Genomic DNA, 21,349 nt, shown 5'->3' with positions numbered 1-21,349 from the left:
ACACAATTTTTTTTAACTAAAATTTACAATAAATAATGTTTTTAATTATATGGACTAGCACTCCATACCATTCACTAAAATAGGTATATGATTTAAAAACAAATATATATATTTTTTATTTGTATGCAGCCTTTTTTCATCTTATCAATTATTCGTTAATATACACTTTCACTTGATTTACTCTCTTGAGCAAGATAAAGCCACATACAGTTGGTCGTGTGAATATATATGAACAATAAAATATGCATTTCATATTTCATTGCATAATAATGGCGATACCAACAAAAAAGGTAAGACCATTCATCTACCTTATGACAATCAAACACATTATCATCCACACACAGAATTATACAAATAAACTAAAACACGGAATCATACATTTAAGATACTAACTCACCAATGATGTGCAGAAAATTGGCTTACACAACACAGAATCAGCAGCAATGCTAGGAGGAACAGATTAGCAAAGTGTAATGAAAATTATATAGCCTACAGCATTACACGATCATTAAGTCAATAATGAGCATAATTATCTATAGGATTAGCCACCATCATTAGCAAATTCAATACTTAACTATCTACATTGCTAATAATAATGAATGGACAGAATGATATAAGTATATCATAATTAAGTATTTAAATTATAACAAATACCTTTTTAAACAGTTTTGCATCAACTAATCACATTTCCTACTGAACTGTGTTGTATGTACTTCACAATTACTACTTAGGTATACAATTTTAAAAAATGGTAACTTTGTTTTGGTAGGTAACATTTCATTAGTGTTTTATTATCTCCCTAGACCAAGTAGTAAACTTCTCAAATTTTTTTAGCTTTAATATATTGGACTCGAGTTGAGTTCTTTCAACTGGACTCCACTTGAAATTTCATGTACTCATATCCTACAATCAGGAAATAAGCAAATGTTTAGATTCTGGCTAATGCAAATAAGTAGTTATATGATTAATTTATGAAGATAATGCATTTATTTGACCACACATTACAAAATAAAACTCCTTTGTGACTAAAACTTGATTATCAAACGTGAAATTAAAATTAATTTTTGTCTTAAACCAATGCAGTGTCAGAAAACTAATTTAGTCATAAAATTTAGTAAAAGAATTTGGAAAAAAAAATCTTATTTAAGGTGTAATTCCAAGAGTTTACAGGCACATTAATAACCCATGCTACATAAGCCCTTTCTTACATAAATCTAAAGTTATGAGTTCTTAAAGGAGATTAGTTAATGCATTTTAGGTTTTAAAAATATTCAGCAGCAGCTTGCAGTATTCCATACAAGAGACAAAACTTAATGTACTTGCTGCAGTCTGTTTCATTAAGTAATGAAACATTTTTAACTCCTGTATGTGAACTAAAATATTTCATTGTTCACAAATATCAAACTAACAATGTTTGAAAGTTTACGAAGATATTACGCTTTATGATGCAAGAATAGTGTATCAATTGAATGGTAATTATATATTTAAACAGCCAAAAAATTTAAAAAGCTACCCATGAAAACATGATACCTACCTTGATACCTTTCTTCCTTCAGGAAAAGGTAAGACTTTTTTGACAAGTGTTGCAAGGAAGGTTGGGACTTGGACAGCTGGATATCTTTTATAAAATTAAAATAATTATTGATGCATGATTAGCTACCCTAGAGCTACATGAATCTGGGTTTGTTTTGATTGTAACATCACAATACTCTGCATCAAGGTCAGAATGTCACTTTGCTTACCTTGAACATAATGTACACAAAATGTTTTAGAGTAATCTCAACAATGGTACATATAGCCTTGCAATTTATGACAAACTGTAATATTTTATACTTTAGTTCATAAAACTTTCTGCAGTTTTGAAATGAAATTAAAAGTACAAAAAAATATAAAAAAAATAATTTATCAATTGAATTAAGTAATTTTGTTTTGAAAATGTACATTCAATTATATATAACACGTTAAAAGGTATGGATGAAACAAACTATCAACCAAACAAAAAATGACCTGTCAAAAATAATGCCTAGGAAATTATGTGCTGCTAAGATTCATAAATTATTACATGAATGAATTAAACACCCAAAAAGCATTCAAATGTTCTAAATTAAAATTTCAAGGATTTTCAGGACCAATGCATCAAGGACCAAATTACCCTTGACCGCACATTCTTCCCAAAGTAATTTTCAATGTATAAACAACATTCTTACAGTAATCAAATGGGATTTTGAGAAAATTTAGTTTCCTTCCTCCAAGAAATTTAGTTAAATAACAGTGACGTACTAAAAAAAAAAGAGGAGGATTCACACATGCAAGAGACTGATCTCATATCTTTCTCTTGTTCTGAAAATAATCTTGAAGCCACAAAAATTAAACCTGTCTTCATTTCACATCAGCATTAAATCCATTAAATTTTTGGAATACACAAAATGATTACAAACCTTTTTTGGAATGCAGAATTTATTTACACATATGCATACATGAAAATACATTAATGACCAGTATATAATTGTCACAATTTCAAGTCAATGCACCTCAATATAAATCACCAATCTTGGGCATTGAGTTTGTGAAGGTAGCAACCTAGTTCACAATAAATGACTTCAAATTCAATTGATTAAAATAAATGCTTTCATGATAGTAACTTCATGTTTAAATTAAAGAAAAAAACCTTTTTGGAGTTACAAGAAGAGAGAGTCTTGATACAGCGTCAACTGTTCAGTTGCTGAATTATGTTTCGCTGTTCTGGAGGTTCTCAGAATCACTGTCGGTGAAGTAAGAGTCGCTAGAGCCGCTGGAATCAAACTCGTCGAGGCGGCACGGCTCGTCAGACCCTTCGTCGCAGGAGACCGACTCGAGGCTGGCGAAAACGTGGCGGATGATGTCGTCCACCTCCGCCATGGCGCCCATTCCGACGTCGCCGCACGCCAGCCTCTTCTCCACGCACGGGATCTCCTTGTAGCCCCAGGAAGTGAGCGTCGCGACATGTGGCGCCGTGACTGGGTGCTCCCACATGCGCGTGTTCATCGCGGGGCAGAACAGCAGTGGCTTGTCGAAGTTCCACGCCCGGGCGACGCACGTCAGCAGGTTGTCGCACAGCCCCTGCGTCACACCACCACCCCCGGACCACACAGTGAAACAGCCAGTGGTGAACATTTTTAGCTAAAGTAACATACTTAGGTGAACAAAATCAATTTTTTTTAAAAGATAGTGTAGTCCAGCTAATCCAAACTAATTGGGGTAGAGATCTGTTCAGATTACCATGTTTTCATTAGCCAAATAATTTCTGTAATGCAACAGTAATACACATCCTTATAAGCATTAAGTTATCATGTAAAACAGCCTATTAACACTTTAAAAAGCACAAAATCACAAAAAAAAAAAAATGACGAAAATTGGGTCAAGATATCAGAACTTATTTTTGTGTAATGCCGTTGTAAATCATTAATTCCCTCTTATGGTCATTTGGTAAGTCAGCAACACGCAGGGAATTTAAGAACTTAAATATGAATTCTTTACCTGTCTCCTACAGAAACTCTCAAAAAGCTTTGATTACCTCACCATTTTTAAAGGAATGGTTAGATGTCCACTTTGTTCCTGAAGTTACAATTTTTTTTCAAAACAACTGACTTTGCTTTTTATTGACAATGCTACCTCTCATCTCTCAGAAGGCAAGTTAGTTTGTGGAAATATTAAGTCAGTTTTCGTAGCACCAAAGTAACCCTTGCAGTAACTCATACAGAAAAAGGATGCTGGGACAAACATTCAAAGATGAAGAAGAAACACTATCATTGATTCAAAAGCTCAAGATGATAAACATTAAAGATGTCATTTACTGGGTTGCAGAATCATGGGAATCTGTAAGTGAGCTAATATAGATAAAATTCTGGACAACCCAAATAATGAGGCAGATAAAATCAGTGATTTAGAGGTAAAACAGCTCTTACAAATTTATCATGGCTGTGAGGACGCAAATGAAAATGATATGGATGAGTGGCTGTGAGCAGACGATCAAAAGTTGATCAGAACATTGATGAAATTGTTTTGAAAGAACCTTTATCTCAGTCAAGAGTGAAGGTGAAGCAGACGGTGTCAGCAAACAGAGGTAATTCCACTAAGATGCTGAGTCTGCATTTGATGTAGCGCCACACTATGTAGAGCAACACTCCGCCGCAACCCCAGTGGACAATTTTTTTTCCTGCGCTGGCATAATTTGGCTTTAAAGAAGATGAATTCTCAATAAAAAAATTTAACACATTTTTTTTATCAAATCAATGTAGTTCAGTAATAATTATTTTAATAAATTGACTTCAAATTTACTTGTAATTTTCAGATATATACCTACTTTATATGTATTATCTTGTATCATTGTGGTTTTATAGTAACCTTAGTTCTTTTTGATTTTCAGTTTAGGATAAAGTGGCCTTTTTGATTACCAAAGTTTGGAAAATAGGGACACCACTGTAATTTTTTCTACCAAGTCGTTAAGAAAAATAATTACCTGTGCCAACTTTGCAAGTGTGTTTGCATCCAACGGTGCTATCACAAATATATCTGCCCACTTCACAAGCTCAATGTGAAGAATTGGGTCCTCCCGTGAAGACCATGAATTCCATTCATCAGAATCAGTATAAATTTTGGAATCCTTTGGAAGGTCTTCATGAACGATGAAGTGCTCAGCATTATCGGTTGCAACTATACGAACCTCGATAGAAGGCTCTGCATTGCCAATGCAAGACTCTGCAATAGCTTGTGAAACCAGAAGACCTACTTTTATAGTTGCAACGCTTCCAGTGCAACCAAGCAACACTCGCTTTTTACGACCGTTAGGATTAACCGCGTTGATGCTGAACAGTTCCACATCCATTCTGCATAACCTAAACAAACACTGCAAACAAAATCATTATTATACTATGCAATGCACATCTTACATATACAACTAAGTTAATGAGACTTATCCCCATTTGAATCAAGATTTAAATCGCCAAAACCTAATTTTGACCATTCTTCTTTTGCCATCAGATGGTTGTCCATTCGACAACCTAGGTAGGTTTTCGCTTCGTTGCGGCAAGCTGAATTATCATTGTTGTTAGCTCTCAAACATAACAAATACTTGAGCATCACCCGTTTACACTGTCCTTCATGGTCTAAAGGAAAACTACCCTTGTCAGGGGCGCTTGGCGTAAACGACTTTTTGCCAAATGTTATACTCGACATTACAAAATCGGAATACAATCTACTAATGGAACTGAAACATAAGTTTCAACTAGGGGGTAAAATATTACAACACAAACCCAAACTATCTAACCTTCTCAATTTAACACGCTGCACAAAAGAGATCAAAGCAGAGACAACCGATCAAAGCAACAAAAATAAATAAACACTGGCCTATGAATTCATCACTGTAGCAAACTAACGAAAAAAAATTACACTTAACACAATTACTGTTTTCTACCCTTGTTTAAAGGGATTTGCTACTGAAAATAATGAAAAATTTGTAAATTTTCAATTTTTTTAAAAACATTTTTTTAGCTTTTATGAAATGTAATAAACAAGGTAATTATATTTTTAAAAATATTTCCTAACATTGTAAGAGTCAAATTTATTATTTTTTACAACCCTACAAAATCCCAAAGTAGGCATTTCACAAGTAAATTGCATTTATTCAAGAATATTCACAAGCTAGACCTAAATTCTTATGAACCATGCTATTTTCACGTTTATTAACTAACAGCTGTCCACTAATGTAGTTATTAGAGCAATAACATTCATGGAAATGAAGAAGAAGAAATAAATAATCAGCTGACTAGTTTACTCTATGGTTCTATTTCTATAGTTCTTGGTTGTGCAGTTTATTCTGTGGTTGTGCTTTCTGATTTTGAATAAAACAGTGAGTTATTGAAAGTGTGTTTGTTTTGTGAAGTTAGATGTTATAATTATGGGTGGACTATCGAAAAAAAGACAAAACATCAAATAAAGGAATTCAAGTAATATAAATCAGCGATTTAAAAAGGATGTCAGTGAGGTGAGTTCCAACCAAAACATTGATGAGTGCAAAGTGAGGTTAGGTTGCCTCTACCTTCAGGCTGTGTTCCAAATAATCTGCACTCGCACTTGGACTCGCACTTGCACTCGTGCTCATACTCACACCCACAATTCCTTGCGTGCAAAGTGCATGCTCCATGCGTGCTCGCCATTTGGAACACAACCATACTCCGAAGTAAACACACCCATGTGTATGAGGTTTCCTACAACAATGTACAATGCTAACAGCTTCATTGAGACATGTACGTTGGTTTATCAATCACCTAAATGCATGTATGTATATGCTTATTTTTCATCATGTTAAAATTAACTATCCTAACCTGTACCTCCGGGTCAATTTCCGTGCTATTACCGGTATCATACTTGTTAATCTTTGTTGCATATTTGTTCCACGTCTACAGATCACATGAAGACATCGCGTATTGTTTAATTACGAACAGGTACTTACAATGAAACGTGCATTGTTCATTTGCCATTGTTTTAGATCAATAGTCCAGACGTAAACGTAAACAAACAATGGTTACGAGAGTACGCAACGAGCATGCATTCAAACGCACTCGATATGCGCACTCGTTCTCGTGCTCGCACTCAACTATATGGAACAACACTCTCGTGACGTCACTTCCGAGAGCGAGTACGTGAGCACGCATTTTTACCTATTTGGAACACAGCCTCAAACAATCAAGATTTTTCTCAAAGAAATGAACCTAGTCTCAGTGTATCAAGTGAGGTTACTGTACCATACCCTGTAACAGGGTTTGCTTTGTACAATAACTATGGTGAACAGGTGGAAATCGACGAGTCAGCAGCTAGTTACTTGTTGGTTGATAAGAATCTTCTTGCTGGTTTTATCTCCTTGTTTCCATGCCCTGAGTGTTTCAATAAGAACTTGAAGGTCAGTACTACATCTACTACATCTTCTAAAGGGTTTGCATCTATCTTGAAAATAGAATTTTTTACATGTTCCTATGAGACAAGTTTTGTAACATTAAAACGGACAAACCTGTCTCAATCTGATTCATCTCAACCTCCCTATGATGTCAATCGTCGAATGGTACAGGCTTTCTCATCAATTGGCAAGGGTCATAGAGCATTAGAAATATTTGGAATGTACCTAAATATGAAAACACTGCAAAGAAAGCCTACAGTTGGCACATTGGAAAACTGCCCACAATTTACATTGAAGCAGCCAAGAAAAATTTAGAAGCTGCTCGAATTGAAGTTCGTAAAGCATATTGTTAACTTGATGGCAGGTCAATGGATGATGAAGGTCCCTTCAATATAAGCGTAATGTATGATGGAAGTTGGCAAAAGAGAGGATTCACATCAAAAATGGCATTGGCTGTTGCGTGGAAGTTCTAACAGGACTTGTTATGGTAAATATGTAGTTGGGCGCTATTTGTTAAAAAAAAATTTTAAATTCAGAAAATACTTTTATTCTATGCTCTTTAACTTCCTCTTTTCATAAAACCCGGCGGAGATAAGAAATTACGAATACTTTTGGAGATATTGCCATTCTTATTTTGCAATACAAGACCTGTGCAATCATTAGACCATAGCTATTTTTTATTTTGCCGTGTGTTCGTGAATGCCTAATTAATTAAAATGGTGGATTAGGTCAGGTCAGTTACATAATAAATACTTTCAAACTAAGCGGACATTAAGACAACATTCTCCAATTAAAAAAAAAATTGATACTCGTAAACAAGAAACAATTGTTAATGCCGCATGAATGCACAGGTATTGTGATGAAAATAAAAAAATTCGATATCTCCTAAAGTATTTGTAATTTCTTATCTCCGCTGGGTTTAATGAAAAGAGGAAGTTAAAGAGCATAGAATGAAAGTATTTTTGGATTAAAAAAATTTTTTTTTAACACATATCGCCCAACTACATATTTACCCTTGCTATTGATTATGAGGTTCTTTCGAAATACTGTAGGGTATATGAGAAGATGAAAATCCAGCTGGGAAAAGACTCTGTAGAATTTCAGAACTGGTTTGACAGTCATAAAATAACAGATTGTCAACAAAATTATGAAGGGTCCTCTCAAATGATGGAAGTTATTGCAGAAGAACGGCTTTGGAAAAGGTCAGAGGAACATTGTTTTCGGTACACTACCTTGGTATCAGATGAGGATTGAAAAACATTTGCTCACTTGAGTTCTATAAAGCCTTACGTGGAGTTAGCAATAGAAAAATTTGAATGCTTGAATCATATGGCTAAAAGGTTAGGGACAGGCCTCAGGAAAATAGTCTCCGAGAACCACAGGGAAAGATGATCCACTTGGAGAGGAGAAAACATGGAAGTTTGAAGGCTACAACTTACAGGGTGCTATAGAAATGCTGTCCAGAACAATCTGGGAGACACTAAAAAGATGAAAGGTGCTATTTTTGCTACATTACATCACTGTAACTCAACAGACAAAAATCCCCAACATCAGAAATGTCCCGAAGGAAATAATTCTTGGTGCTTCTTCAACAGAGCATTAGCAAAACTGGAAAAACCTAGACCACATAACCAAATGATTAGAACATCTATTAGTGACAAAGTATTTGATAAAATACTTCCCTTGTACGAAAGGTTATCTTCAGATGACTTAAAAAGAAAGTGTGTAACAGGAAAAACACAAAATGCAAATGAATAGCTTCACGGTGTTGTATGGTCGAAATGCCCAAAAACCACTATTGCTTCAAAGAAGAAATTGGAGTCAGTGAGAGCATTTTTCAATATAACATTGGTTGCATGAAGTTTGTGTATGTTTTTCAAAAGGGGCACAGACAGAAAAAAATTCCAAGAAGCCTTGCTAAGGTCCGAAAACACAAAAAATATTCAGAATACAAAAATAAATTTAGACAAGCACAATGTCAAGAAGAAGAAAGAAAAAAACAACAGGAGGGCCTAACTTATGGTGCTGGTAAATTTTGAAGCCGTGCAAAACTTATTTCTTTCCAAACAAATTTTTTCTCAATTTTCAATTGTCAGAGTCAGTTTTTAGTAATTTTTTTTTGTAAAAATAAGTACAACAAAATAATGTACAAGAAACTCTTAAATAAGAATTTAATAGTGTATAATAACTCAGGCCCATAAACTAACAAAAGCAGAGACATCAAAATTAAGTTTTGTTGGCTTATTGAACTGAATATTGTGTAAAATGCTTGGTACTATAACTTTGAACAGGTGATTCCTGCAAATTACATATTTTGTGTTTTTTAATTTTTGAATTGATATAACTCAGAAAGTAATTGTTGCAAGGGGATAAAAAATTTTACAATGCATTCTTCAGTATTTGAACGAAGTATTTAGGTAGATTTATGCATTAAACTTTTGTAGAAATTGAGAATTTAATTTTTTTGTTAATGTAAATACTTATTATTTTAAAAATAAATCGTTCCATTTGTATAAAATCCTAGTTTTTAAAAGTACAACTATGATTTTACCTAATAATTAAGAGGACATCATCAGCTTCAAAATGAAACTTGGTACATGCAAATATGTAATGTTGCAGAACCCTGCCCTCCTATATAAATAATTTTCTTTTAAACTTCTTTTGTATATGTAAATATTAATAAGTCAATGTTTTTAGAGTGGTGTGTATGTTCTGAGACAGTATAGTCAGACGTTATGGATACTTATATATATTATTTTCATTTGCTATGTTTTTTAAGAAGGTATTTTGTATTTTATTAGACATTTTCAATCATTAGTAATTTTTATGTAATTATTCACAAAGAAGTCGCTGTTCTAGATTTTTACGTGGTTAGGCCTACTTATTCATGTTTTTCTCAATAAGTTGAATTTTGTAAAGTAATTCGTATTATAATTATTGTTCTTAATTTTCATTAACGTGTGGAATAATTCTAGAACACGGGACTGTGTCTGATGTGTAGAAAGAGAGAGGCATAAGAGACATGTAAGTGTGAGTGAGAAAGGAACAGTGCTTCCCCGCCAACCGAGATAAAGACGGTAATTCCCCCCCCTGTATGGGAACCGAGTGATAACTGCTGTCTCACGGTGTGGGAGAGAGAACGAGAATGGAAATCCCCGATATCAATGTGAAATTGAAAAGAGACTGATCAGGGGAAGCCCAGAGTTCTGTGTGTAAAAGATTTTTTTCATGTATTGTAACTTGTTCTGTGATTGGCTTGCATCAGTAGCATGAATGAAGAGTGCGTGTGATTGGTCGGTGAGGTCATGTGACGTCCACTCCCTGCGTGGAGGAGACGAGTTCATGAGATCACCAGTCGTCTGTCGAACGCTGGACGAGTAGGTCGCGTTCGATGGCTTCTCGCTAACTTATTATGTAATTTATGAAGAGATCATTTCACGTTGGTGGTCGGAGCCAGGCCTATATTTAAATCAACCTAATTTTATTTTTTTTCGTTTTGGATATAACTTAATTAGAAATTGCGGCCACCTTCGTAGGCGTTTTGGCTCGGGGCGAGATTCGTTTTCGCTGGGTGCGGCCCTGTTCCAGGTCGCACCATCTTCGTATACTTGCAGTAAAACATTACTGAAGGACGATATTTTTTCCGGTAAATTCTCATCACGCGAACTACGAGCATCTGTTCGACGGGCATATGTATGTGGAATGAATGAGCAGCCTCTTTTTGAAGTGTTTGACTTCGTCGGTATATTCTATTCGAAAAAATAAAAAAACAACAAAAATTACAATCGGCGTTGAACTGTTTATTTTGTATATAACGAACCGTTATAAATATAATAAATAGTTCCAGAGTTATATAGAATTTTGTATATTACATAAAATTTACAAAAAAAACCTTTACTTTATACATTTTAATTTTTTTCTTATTTTGTGTACATGTTTTTTATGCCACATAAACAGGAAAAAATATATCTGAATGTCACACAAGATTAATAGTAGTGAATCCCCTTAACTTCGTAGCCTATAAATGATTTTGGTATGAAATATTATATTTGCGATTATTTTATTATAGTTTGAAAACAGTTGAAAAAAGTAAGCTGTAAGAGCAAATGAATTTAATCAATCTAAAACGATAAATAGTATTTTTTTTAGGATTAATATCTTATGCAAATCTGAGGAGACTTTAGATACTCAAAATTTCTAGTTTTTTAGGAGAGTTATAAATATTGTTGGTTAAATTAAAAAAAAAATTAAATACAACCATACATGTTAATTATATGTAAATGTAAACACAATATATTTTCTTTTGGTACACTTGTTTGACATTCGCTTTATTAAGTTTATGTCAAATTTTTAAGAATATTTATTAATACTCAGGGTGTCCACAGTTAGTACTTTCGTACTAGATCTAGTACTTTTATAAATTTTTTAGTGTTCTAGTACATTTACGCTCAGATCTAGTACTTTTTTCTTTAATATAATAATATTACAGTAACTCCAATATGTTTTATTATTACTTAAGCATAATTATTTTTAAAAACTATGGGATGTATGTGTGTGTGTGGTGTGATATTTAAGTTAAGAGCATTGCAATGTCATAATAACTTCCTAAATTGTTAAAATGATTATACAATACAAATTATAATTTAGTACTTTTTTTTTTCAAATCTAGTACTTTTTTCTTGCCTAAATTGGTACGAAATATTTATTCCTTGTGGACATCCGGTTAATACTATGAGGGTTAACATGACAAGGGTAAAACTTTCAAATTGTGTATCCAAGTTTATCTCGTGATCCTGATGACATAGACCTGTATATATTGATATTGTGTTACATGATGCTTGCTGTTTTAATTTACTGGTTCTCCACGTTCTAAAAACATCAGGGAAGCGGGAATCTATTGTTTTATACTTACAATCTTAATTCATTGCTGTCATAAGTTTTTGTCATGTCCAGGATCTTTTGACATACTAAATTAAAACAGCAAGCATGATGTACCACAGGATCATGCCATCAGGATCAAGGGATAAACTTGGTTAAGTGATAATTAAGGAAAAATATAATACATTGAACTTCATAGGTAATTTAAGTATGCTGTGGTCGTAAGGGGGCCCAGTCGTAACATTGTGTTAATTGGGTGTTTCAGATTTACCTAATTAAATTTGATTTCATCCTTTTTTTGGCTATATTCATAACACATATTGGATATGTAAAAAAATATGTATTAATAATGTAGTTTAGCTAACCTAACTAACCTTTACTGTAAGTTATTATTTATTATTTACTTTTTCCCAAAAAAAGTAACTTCTCTGCAGAATACACTTATATTAAGCTCAAAAATGTTTTTTAAATATGCTTGTAAATCAAATATACTTTACTTTTGTATGTCCAGTCTCTTGCCTGTCATACTTTTACAGTCTCGACAGACTTAACAAAGAGCCACCTGCTAAAAGATCACGGCAGTTCAGTAAAAGCTATGTGTATGATTTCAATGAACTAATAGCAAAATCACCTAGAAAATCATTGGCCTTCATGCAAAACGCAAAGTTGGAACTTCATGACACACGTAGAAAGCTTAGATTATCGAGGCAGCAACTACACAGGACAATACGCAGACTGACAACTGCAAAAGCACTAGCAAATCACCTACAGAAAGAATTAATGATTACAGAAAATGCTGCAGATACGATTCTGGTAAGAAATGGGAATTAGTCTTGAATAACAACTTAGACTTCAGAAACCTAAAAAACATCATGAAGTTTTCCCAATCTTGCACATTTTCACCACCACATATTTAGCAAAAGAGAATTTCAACTACAAATTTTCAATCCTTTTGGCTTTCATGAGTGAATCAGTGGTAACCACCGCTAACTTATGCTTCATATTCACTGGGGAGAAAAAAAAGGAAATAAAAAATCTCTCTTAACAGCTCATATTAAAGGTACAGATAAGAATTAAAATTAATTAATTGCTATTTGGTTTGAATACTTGTCATTGTATTTTCATTGTTTAAGAATTAAATTTGAATTCCGCTTCTGTTGGGCACTAGTCTGGCAACCTCCATTGTTCTCTTAACTTCCTCCTGAACTGTGCCACATTTCCCATCACACACACCTCATTCAATTTGTTTTGTTATGAACAGCAAGTTTTTACCTCTTTCAATTATCCTCTTCTCTCTGAATACTTTTATGGAGTTCTCCCTCATGCTTAAATATTTTACTCTCTCTTTACCTAATGTCCCAGATTTCCCCACCCCCTACCCCATATATATCTGATACATTCTAACAAACCCATCTATAAGCCTTCTGGCTTTGAGATTCTCCCAACACAATTCTTTCATTAGTGCTGACATGTTATTAATATTACCATTTATTTTATTTATTTCACTTTTCTTTCAACCACCTAGTTGCTCTTCTCTGAACTCTACTGTGGCAAAGAAACATTTTTAGAGAGAAAACTAAAAACACATGGCGTAGATTAAGAAAATATCTGTACGATTCAGTCTCAGCTTATTGAAAAAATTTTTCCTTGTGTAAACATTGTTATGCCAGATTTACTGTTTGTATCCATGCAATGGCAGAATCATCTAGATTGAAGGGTTTTTTTTTCTTTTTTTCGCTAAAAAATGAACCTATGTATTTTTAATGATATAAATTTTATTTTCAGAAAACTCACCTGCTGCTGTCCAGCGGCTGGTGCATTCCAAGGAAGGACCAACTAGGAATACATAACCAGTGAAACTTCGAAGATTAGCCCTAACATTGATATTTTATTCTAGTCGGGCATATAATTATGTCCAAAATGTTTTTTTTCTTACAGTTTGCCACATCCCAGCACACTTAAGAATGGTACCTCAGTGGATAGCAGGCCCTAATGTTGAAAAAAAAATAATAATAAAATGGCTACAAAATGAAAGACTGTTGTGTGTTCTCTGGTTATGGATGAGATGTGTATCAGGAAAAAAGTGGATTTCAGTGGGAAACATTTTGTAGGATTTGTTGATTTGGGATGGATGTTGTTGATAATCTCCCAGAAGCAAAAGAAGCACTGGTATTCATGTTAGTGGTTCTTAATGATAATTTGAAAATACCATTTTGCTATTTTTTGGTTAATGGCTTAAGTGGCTCAAAGCGTTGTAATTAAATGTTGCGATGTTTGGAATTTTTGCATGAACCACCAGATGTACCAATCGGCACACTCCATCCTTTAGATGGGTTAAGACATCTCAACTACAGACAGGCCTCGACTGTTATCTGATAATGGATGTCACAATAAGCTAAGGGGCAGGGAGGCAGTGTGCGGTAGTCAGTCAGGACTACGTTTATAGTTGACTCAGGTTTTTTGTAAAATCAAGCCAGTTGGACAATGTGTGCAGCAGCATACACTGAAATAAGTTGAGTCAGTATTATGGAATTAAAATTTTTATCAAGTTTTAAGTATTAACATAAAATTCAAAGATTAACGGTATGTCAGAACCCAGAAGTTAATTAAAAATTTAATTTTGTGTTCAATCTAAGTCAATCTTAAACATTTTTGTGATATTTTATATATTTTAGATTTGCCAGAATTTCGAGACTAAGTTTAAAGACATATCTGCAACGTGAAGCTAATCATAGCGATTATGAAACTATCAGCACACAAGAATAATTAAATTGCACAGTAAAATATTGGAAACAGCATCTGTGATGGGCCAGAGTGCAAAAGGCTAAAACTAGAGATGCCTATTACATTTCACCAGATGTAATTATTTATAGCATTATATGATGGTAGGCATTTATATAAATACCCGACTTAAATGTTCTAGGTTTATAAAACTTATTAATTTTTCAATAGTAAAAAATAAATGGAAAAAATAGGTGTTTTCATGGGAAATGATGAAGTAAAACAACATTTTTTTAAAGTCTTAGTTCAAATCTTTATGTTTTGACATACGTACAGATTCAACAGTTAACTAAACATAATTTTAAAAAATTAAGTTATTTTTGTATTATATACATCTATACACACACAAAATTTAAAAATGACTAAGAAAGAAGTAAGCAATACTTACATAATCTACACAGTTTCCAACAATAAAGTCTGTGATATGACATTCGAACACGTAACATTTATACATATTTCTTGTCGGAAAATATTATCAGTCTGTTAATATTCCGCGCTACGGTGGAGCAGGAGGGGGAAGGAATCAACATTCTGCACAGCCGTTCTCGCGAACTTCATTTCGCATCACTAATTCCGAAAAAAGAAAAAAAATGTTAATTAAAGACAGGAGATAGCAGGAGTTCAAGCCACGAATGAAGAGGCTGAATGAAAACAATTTCATCTTGCGCCTTATACATTTGGCTAAAACAAATAATTATCCAGCAATATCATAATAAATGTTCTCACTACACTCAGTGTTTATACCTTCTTGGTAGACAAAACATTTGGTACAAATAGTGATATGCAATAGTTGGAAAAAGTTGGGTATAAAACGGTTATATTAAAATATCCAGGAAGTAATAATATAGTCTAGTCTTTTGTTTTACGACCTTTACATCAATGTAATGAGAGACTTAAAAATTTCCATTCTTATTGGGAATAATACAGTGACACATCTAAGTACGTTTACAGATTACTACATGAAATACTTTTAAACATATAATACTTGTAAATGTGTATTTCTAGCCACTTCTTTTGAAGATATTTTTACTGTGTCGAACTATTACACACAAACAACAGATAACTAACCTATGCATCTCAATCCTAAAAAATAAACAGTATTATTTTTTTTTGTTCAAGACAATATTTTTTTTAGTCTAAAGCCCGAAATTGATACTGAAACGTTGATTTTTTTTTGTTTCCCTCCCACACACACAATTGTTTGTGACTTGGAGAAGTGTGTTCGGCTCGTCACGCCCCATGCCCGAGACTGTGGCGGGCGGCCGTCCGGGGGGTCGTCGATGCCGGGGGGTCGTCGATGCCGGGGGAGGGGAGGGGCGAGGGTTGGCAAGGGGGAGGAGTAAGCGAGGGCATCTCGCGACCGGCTCCGCGCCGTCTTACGACTTCTTGCGGCAGGAATGGCAGCAGTAGGTGCGGTAGTACTTGTACTTGCAGAGACGCGCTTGCACCACCAGGTGGCAGTTCGGGTAGGCGTCCACGCAGTCTGCGACACAGCACAAGCAACAAGCCGCTCTCACAGACGAAGCTTAAGTTATGTTCCTAAGGGTGTATGTGACGTTCCAGGGCATTATTTTTATTTTCACTTTAACTTTGTTAAACTTGTAGACTGTGTTTCGTACTCCAAACTTCAACTATATATATATATATATATATATATATATATATATATATATATTCATACATATACATATATATTCATATATATAATGCATATTTTTTTAATTAGCTGGCAAAAGTTTAATTTTTAACATTTTTGTGCAATCTGGGTAAGGAGAATCAAATTGAATAAATATCTGAAAAGTTTTGGGTTTTCTTTCAAAAAATTTATTCAATTTTTTAGCCTTTGAAAAACTTAAAATTTCAAATGATTTTAAAGGCCAGGTAAAATTAAATAATTTTTTTTTCCGAAGGAAATCATATATTACTAGCAGCTAGTAATGTTGACTTAAAACCTAAAAAGTTGCAGTTTTATATTCCATTTCATTCTCCTTATCCACACTATACAAAAATGTTAAAAATGCAACTTTTATGCAAAATATATATATATATATTATTTTGTGAAAGTTCTAGTCCGAAATTGCCAAATTTAACCATGTGGAACTAAATATAAATTAATTATACCTGTAATGGGACATACACCCTTAGTCTTACAACCCAATTTGGAAATTTTATTTGCCTCTCATTGCTATTTGTAAACTAATCACGATAGCTGTCTTGCATTTGTTGTTGGGTCACTAATTTACTCACCAGATATTTACTAAAATGTAACTCAATGTTATGCACGTCTTTTTACAGCTTTTAGATACTGCTGAAAAAAATTGAGACGGGACATCGTGAAATGAAAGAGAGCTATTGTGATTATTTTACAGGAAAAGCCCTCCAATAACAGTAAAGTAAACAATACAAAGATGTGGCATGTGTGAACAAGCCTTAACAATAAATATTTTTTTGATAATGCTGTACAGTACTAAGAAAACATCACCGCATAATAGAGTTTTACTCCTGAGGGGAACCCGACAGTTAAAAGCAAAGTGAATGCAAGGAAATCTGTTCAATGAATGACGTATAGCTATCTATAGTTACTGGTGTTATTTTCCAAGCAAGAATCGGCCATTGGGTGACTGACAGATCCATTTGACAATTTGCAATATTTCACTAATTTAGTTCCACAGTCAAAATTATATTTAACTATGTGTTAGTTGCGCAAAGATTATACCGGAGTAGATGATGGTTGGCTCTGTGGTTACAGCCTCTGGCTGGAGAGCTAAAGTTCTTGGGTGTGGGGAAATTCCTTCTCAGGTTCAAAACCTGTTGTTGAGTCCCAATGTGGAAGGCAATGGCCAACCATTGCAGAATCGTCTCGCCGGACACGCCCCAGCCACATCACGGCCATCCATCCCTCCCGGGCAATGGCTGGCGGTCCAAACCACCATCCGAGACGATCAACCCTTCCAAGAGCAATTTTCGGAACTCAACCTCTTTTATGGGGTAGAGAAGTGTCCATTGTGCCATACAATAATAATTTTTTTTTATTATTAAAACAGACCTGCTTTTAACCCATAGTGTTTATTTAGCCTGCCCTACACGACACCTAATTTCTACAATACCTTCTGTTATACCCATGGGTATGACAGTTTGTGTAACATACACATTTTCCATACACGCTAAAATGCTAACTGAAAACCAGCCAACGCAGTTGCCAATCAAAGAAAGCATATATGGTTAGGAATAAACCTATATCTGTCAATTTTACCTAATTCTGAAAATATACAAAAATAGTAACTTTTTACTTTAAAAAATTATGTTACTTGGTGAATGATTTTTGATATTTTATCTTCTACACATCATTTGTAAAGAACTAAGCTGTCTGAGAAATAAATAAAAAAAAAAAAAAAAAACAGTAAGTTTAGAATTAACACGAGAGAATTTTTCTTGGTAGGTTAGTTTAAAATTTAGAAATATAAAATTAAAATGACAGAAGAGTATTTAAGTTTGCTTTATTTTATTTATGATATAATCATAATATTACATATCTCGGTGAAAGAAAATCAACTTAATTGTTTGGCTTAATGTTAAACAATACTTTATGTGGACATAAAAAAATAAATAATATTCCAAAACTCAGTGCAGCATGTTTTGCTTTGCGTAAATTAGCTCTCGTATCAACTTTAAAACAAATATATTTGGCAACATTTTTACTCAATAATATCATTTGGAATAATTTTTTTAACATCATCTTCACATCAAATACATCCTTCCGCCTTCAAAAAAAATTAAACGAATCATTTCAGGAGCTACGTACCAAGAATTCTGTGGACCATTATTAAAAAACTCAAAAATTTACCCTAATATCTTAATAAATATATGCACTCAAAAACTTGGTTATAAAAATTATTCCACTTTGATAAGAAGTTTGACGTTCACAATCATAAAAACAGAACCAAAAAATGGCATTAATGTCGAAACAATTAGTAAAAATATGTTACATAATGGTATTAAATTTTCAGGAAAGGAAGGGGGAGGGGGAGATTTGACTGCCCCCTTTTCCTCCTTTCCCAAGGGATACGCCCTTGAACCGATCCCCTACGTTCATGTTAGCCTGGTGTGTACGCAGCTTTAGCGCGACACAGGTTTTTTCTCAAAGGTCTAACACAGTGCAAAAACTGCCACCCACCTTTGTCGGCTGTTTCGTCTGGCAACGCCTGGTCCCCGGCTCCGTTCGTCACCGTGGGATCGTCGTCCGCCCTCGTGAGCAGGCCGCCGGGTGACCTGTCGCCGCCTGGAGCGAGGGAACACCACACGTTCCTGAGCACACTGGCGAGGCACATCTCAAGGACCTGGCAAGGGGGGTGGGGCAAGAACATACAGCAGCACGTCCATGAAATAATGCCCCCGGTTATAAACTGTAACAGTATAAACTCCAAGCGTTGTGGAGTTTTGGTTTGGGCTCACAATCAAAGAGTCAACTCAAAACAGTTTCAGATAAGCGCATGCGCGAGTACCTACTGTTTTGTGGTTTTCTCGCTTGCAGCGCGAACCTACGCAAAATGACGGCTTGTGTTCTGCAATTTGCTAAGATAGAATCTGTAATTTCAGCCGTCCCCATTGGAATATCTTTGCACGAGAGCGGTTGAACGTCGAAGTCCCAGACCGTTGGATTGGTCGTGATGGTCGAGATGACAGCTCTCTTTCGCTGGCCTCAATGTTCATCTGACATGACATACGATGTTTTCCTTTGGGGCTTTATAAAAGATTGTGTTTACGTTCCACTGCTACCTGATGATTTGCAAGAGTTGAGACAGAATCGAAGAGGCTGTTATTGCTTCCATTACTTCGAAATTGTTAACCAAAGTGTGGGAAGAACTGGAATTTAGTTTGGATGTATGCTGTATATCTGAAGGTGCACATATTGGACATTTCTAAGAAAAGCTAGGTTAATTTACCTTCAATTTGATGTATGATTTGTTGTAAATAATCTAAATTAAACTGTTATAACATACCATTTAAACTGGGACTTTTTTATGGACACATGTATTTTGAATAGGTCTATTTTTTGGGGTTGTTAGGGGTATGGAATACTCCCAGAGATTTTCCTCACAAGAAATTTTTTAAAATATCCATGGAAACGCATATTTTTTGGGAGATATCTGATGAAACTTAAGTGATTTTTGAAAACCAAATTTGAGATAAAAATTGCCATTAATAAATTAGATCCTTGACACTACCACTGGTTATAGTTGTAAAAAAATACGTGTTTGAAGAGAAGGCTACGCTAATTTTGCCTTTTCAGTGGTCATAAATTAAGCAATAGGTATATACATTTTTAGCTGGTAATTCATGTGCATTATTATTTTTTTAAAAATCTGTCTCAGGAAAAGGGGAATTACCTTTTCAAAGTATTTTTGGTCTAAGTTCTTGGAAGAAAATAATTCAGCCAACAATGGCGAATATTATGAGAGTAAAAAAAGTTATTACTTTAGCCAGATTAGCCAGCCGATTGAAAATAATATCATAATGTACACCTTAAGGACCAAACTCAGTAAGACGTGGATAAGTGAGAAGCGTCTGTTGGTTAGTTAAATTTGAATGAGTGCGATGAACGAAAGTAAGTTGGTAATACAGTAGAACCTCGCATATCCGACCTTCCCACAACCAGACTCCTCCCGATATCCGACCTAGTGTCCGACTGTCGGTGATTCACACGCGCTTTGGTTGGTGAGCCTGTTAGGCTTGAAGGAGTGACTCATCTACGATATGCTTTGTTTTCGTATCAAAAACTGTCAGTTCAGCCGTGAATCTTTATGTGTAATGTGCTCTGACTATAATCTTGTACAGTTCTGTGTTTGTTAACGTCAATACTGTTTGTGTTTTTCCCCATTATTTATTCACGACTACAGAATTTAAAGTGTGCAATACGTAGTGCTTTACGTGTGTGACAATGGCAACTCAAAAACGTAAACGTGTTTGTGTTTCTCTGCAACAAAAACTTGAGATTTTACAACGATTGGACCATGGAGAGTCTGTTATTAATTTAGCTTCTGAGTTGGGTGTAGGGGTGACTACGATAAAAGATTGGAAAAAAACCCGTAAAGATCTGGAAACGTACTCAACAACAGTTGAGACAGAAGATGCCTTAAAAAGTAGAAAAATGTTGAAAAAACCAAAACTTGAACTTGTCGATGAAGCTTTATGGGTTTGGTTTTGTCAGGAAAGGCGCAAGGGAATACCATTGTCAGGCCCCATCGTAAAGGAAAACGCCATAAAATTGCATGAAAAGCTGGGAGGTGATCTAGAAAAATTTAGCGCTAGCGAAGGGTGGCTACATAAATGGAAGTTGCGTTATGGCATACGACATCTTATTATTGCGGGGGAAAAACTCTCAGCTGATGATAATGCTGCTGCAGAATTTGTAGCAACATTTGAGAAGTTGGTCACAGAACAGAAACTTGTACCCGAACAAGTGTACAATGTAGATGAAACAGGCCTAAATTACAAAATGCTTCCAAAAACCACTCTAGCTGCTAAAAATGAACCTGTGTTAGGAAAAAAGCTGGCTAAAGACAGGCTCACAATTGCAACTTGTAGCAATGCCACGGGAAGCCACAAAATGCCGCTGTTCGTCATAGGAAAATCTAAGAAACCAAGAGCATTCAAAAATCTAAACATGGCAACACTTCCAGTTTTCTATCGGAATCAATCATCTGCTTGGATGGATGGCGATTTATTTAAGGAGTGGTTTTTTGGCGAATTTGTCCCCGC

At 34.6% G+C, this 21,349-nt stretch overlaps 2 protein-coding genes and 1 long non-coding RNA gene across 5 annotated transcripts in view; 1 reads left to right on the top strand and 2 right to left on the bottom strand.

Annotated features, from left to right (window-relative positions):
• Positions 1-2,428: 2,428 nt before the first annotated feature.
• Positions 2,429-5,407, bottom strand: LOC134533024 (phosphopantothenoylcysteine decarboxylase). 2 transcript variants are annotated; one of them, XM_063370163.1, is made up of 3 exons: positions 5,306-5,407; positions 4,499-4,885; positions 2,429-3,099 (listed from the first exon to the last, which is right to left on the bottom strand). In XM_063370163.1, exons 2-3 carry the CDS (start codon positions 4,862-4,864, stop codon positions 2,728-2,730), a joined length of 738 nt encoding a protein of 245 aa, XP_063226233.1. In that variant the 5' UTR covers positions 4,865-4,885; positions 5,306-5,407; the 3' UTR covers positions 2,429-2,727. The 2 variants fall into 2 exon arrangements, with proteins under 2 accessions (XP_063226233.1, XP_063226234.1); XM_063370164.1 differs by having other exon boundaries at positions 5,292-5,341.
• A 219-nt stretch (positions 5,408-5,626) lies between these two features.
• LOC134533023 (uncharacterized) lies at positions 5,627-13,843 on the top strand. The gene is made up of 2 exons (XR_010075232.1): positions 5,627-6,022; positions 13,595-13,843. It is a non-coding gene; the product is annotated as an uncharacterized LOC134533023 (long non-coding RNA).
• Positions 13,844-14,885: 1,042 nt separating this feature from the next.
• Positions 14,886-21,349, bottom strand: part of LOC134533022 (ADAMTS-like protein 4) — a 359,582-nt gene continuing 353,118 nt past the window's right edge. For both annotated transcript variants that reach the window (XM_063370161.1, XM_063370162.1), the window contains 2 exons: positions 18,765-18,869; positions 14,886-16,073 (listed from right to left, as the gene is read on the bottom strand). In XM_063370161.1, coding sequence (XP_063226231.1) covers positions 15,967-16,073; positions 18,765-18,869 — 212 coding nt within the window. In that variant the 3' untranslated portion in view covers positions 14,886-15,966. The remainder of the gene's footprint in view (positions 16,074-18,764; positions 18,870-21,349) is intronic.

Source organism: Bacillus rossius, chromosome 6, assembly GCF_032445375.1.
Source record: "Bacillus rossius redtenbacheri isolate Brsri chromosome 6, Brsri_v3, whole genome shotgun sequence".
In the NCBI taxonomy this organism is placed as follows: Eukaryota; Metazoa; Arthropoda; class Insecta; order Phasmatodea; family Bacillidae; genus Bacillus; species Bacillus rossius.
Note: the sequence above shows the minus strand (reverse complement) of the source record. Positions and strands in the feature narration are given on the sequence as shown.

What these genes read in the sequence shown, in the direction of transcription:
- LOC134533024 (XM_063370163.1), bottom strand. Translation starts at nt 4,864, where the DNA reads ATGGATGTGGAACTGTTCAGCATCAACGCGGTTAATCCTAACGGTCGT. An exon ending in CACTTGCAAAGTTGGCACAG is followed by an intron (nt 3,100 to 4,498) that starts GTAATTATTTTT and finishes GGTGTGACGCAG; the next exon opens with GGGCTGTGCGACAACCTGCT.